General features: G+C 65.3%; 1 protein-coding gene across 1 annotated transcript; it reads right to left on the reverse strand.

Annotated features, from left to right (window-relative positions):
- SLC10A4 (solute carrier family 10 member 4) lies at positions 310-1,839 on the reverse strand (the record flags this gene model as incomplete). The annotated part of the gene is made up of 3 exons (XM_021395500.1): positions 310-1,023; positions 1,158-1,368; positions 1,520-1,839. Coding segments are annotated over 3 exons (1,047 nt in total), but the record flags the coding sequence as incomplete, so codon positions are not given.

Consider the following 1,844-nt stretch of genomic DNA (forward strand, 5'->3'; position numbering starts at 1 on the left):
CTGGAGCACTGGGCACGCCGACGCCGGGCCGGGGGCGTGGGGCCTGGGGCGGCCCGCGGAGCTCGGTCGGCCCCGGCTGAGGGGAGCGGTCCCGCGCTGCCTCCGCGCGACGAATCAGCGGGAACACGGGTTTGGTTTGGGCTTCGCCCTGTATTTGCAGTGAGCACGTGTAGCACGAGGCCTTACTCGGGGGGACGTGGAGACACACGTGCTCTCCAAATGCTCTCCTCCTAACACGCTCGGGCAGATGGGAGCCTCCTTGCGTGGAGATGAGTGGTCACTGGGCTGCCTCGCAGTGATACTTTCTCCTTTTTTTTTTTTTTTATTTTTATTTATATATACTTTTGAGGAAATACACCAGTGATGGCAATAAACACACGTCACTTTGTACGACGGGAGCAGCTGGAACAACAACAGAGTCTGGGTGAGTGCACCCGGCACAAGCATGGCTTGCACCACGCCGTCACCTCAACGCCACACGGCCCCGGCTGTCGCCTCACCACCTGCCTACAGCGTTGTCTGTGCCGGCTCAGCTGGAGCAGCACTGAGCTCCTCGGTGGTCACCGTGCCATAGGAGGTATCGGGCACCTCCTCCTCCTTCAGCTTCCTGTAGGAGATGTCTGTGTCCTCCTCCTCACCCAGCATCTCCTGCTTGGGGCCATCCCTGCCGTACACCTTGTAGGCCAGCACAAAGAGCCCCGCTTCCGCCGCCTGGAAGAGCGCGTAGAGCAGGGGGAACATGTACATGCCGCCCACCAGCTGCGGGGGGAAGGTGAGCTTGAGGATGGCGGTGCAGAGCTGAACATTCTGGCAGCCTGTCTCCAGCGACACCGTTCTTCGGCAGTGTGGGGGCATTCTGAAGAGTGTGGCCAAACCATATCCCAGGGCATACCCCGTCAGCGGCATCAGCACGGCAATGGCATAGACAGAGGCGGGGATGTGTGCCAGCAGGTCGGGCCCCAGCATGGTGCCGGTCAGGATGAAGAGGATCACCAGGGTCACTAGGAGGGACCACAGCGAGACCTGGCCACAGACAGCGAGAAACGGCACAAGGCTGTGAATTTAACAGCATGAGAGCCCCCTCCGCCCTCACTTCGTGCATTCAGAAGCCCTGCACGGCACCGATGCTCACCCCGGTGCTCGCACCGTGCCCTTACCTTGACCAGGAGGTCGGCAGCACGGGAGTACCGGTAGCGGATGAGCACCCCCAGGCCAATGGGGAGCAGCGTGCTGCCCAGCGTCAGGCTGACGGCACCCAGGGGCAGCAGCCGCACCAGCGCTGTGTGGATCCAAGGCCGGCTGTACAGCCACAGGCACAGCGGCATCAGGAGCAGCGCCAGCAGCGTGGAGGAGGCGGTCATGATGATGCTGCGGGGGAGCGAAAGGTACGGCGGATCGCCGCGGGGCAGGAGCTGCAAGACACCCCCTCACCCCCCGCTCTCCCCGGCCCGTGTTAGGATGGGAGTCCCGAGGCCGAGCTACGCGCTGCCCCCGGCCCGTCCCGGCGCCCGGTTCCTACCTGAGGGTCATGTCGCCGTCGACGAGCACCGACATGAGGTTGGAGAGGTTCCCCCCGGGGCAGCAGCCGCACAGCAGCACCGCCACGGCCGCCACCTCGTCCAGCGCGAAGATGAGGGCGAGGAGGAAGGCGACCAGCGGCATGGCCACGAACTGCCCCAGCAGCGCCAGCAGCACCCCCACGGGCCGCCGCAGCTGCCGCCCCAGCTGCCCCAGCTCCACGGCGCAGCCCAGCCCCAGCATGGTCACGCACAGCGCCAGCCCCACCAGCACGCTCAGCCCGTGGCTCAGCGGCCGGTCCCCCAGAGCCTCGGCGGCCCCCGGCG

Source organism: Numida meleagris, chromosome 4, assembly GCF_002078875.1.
Source record: "Numida meleagris isolate 19003 breed g44 Domestic line chromosome 4, NumMel1.0, whole genome shotgun sequence".
Lineage (NCBI taxonomy): Eukaryota > Metazoa > Chordata > Aves > Galliformes > Numididae > Numida > Numida meleagris.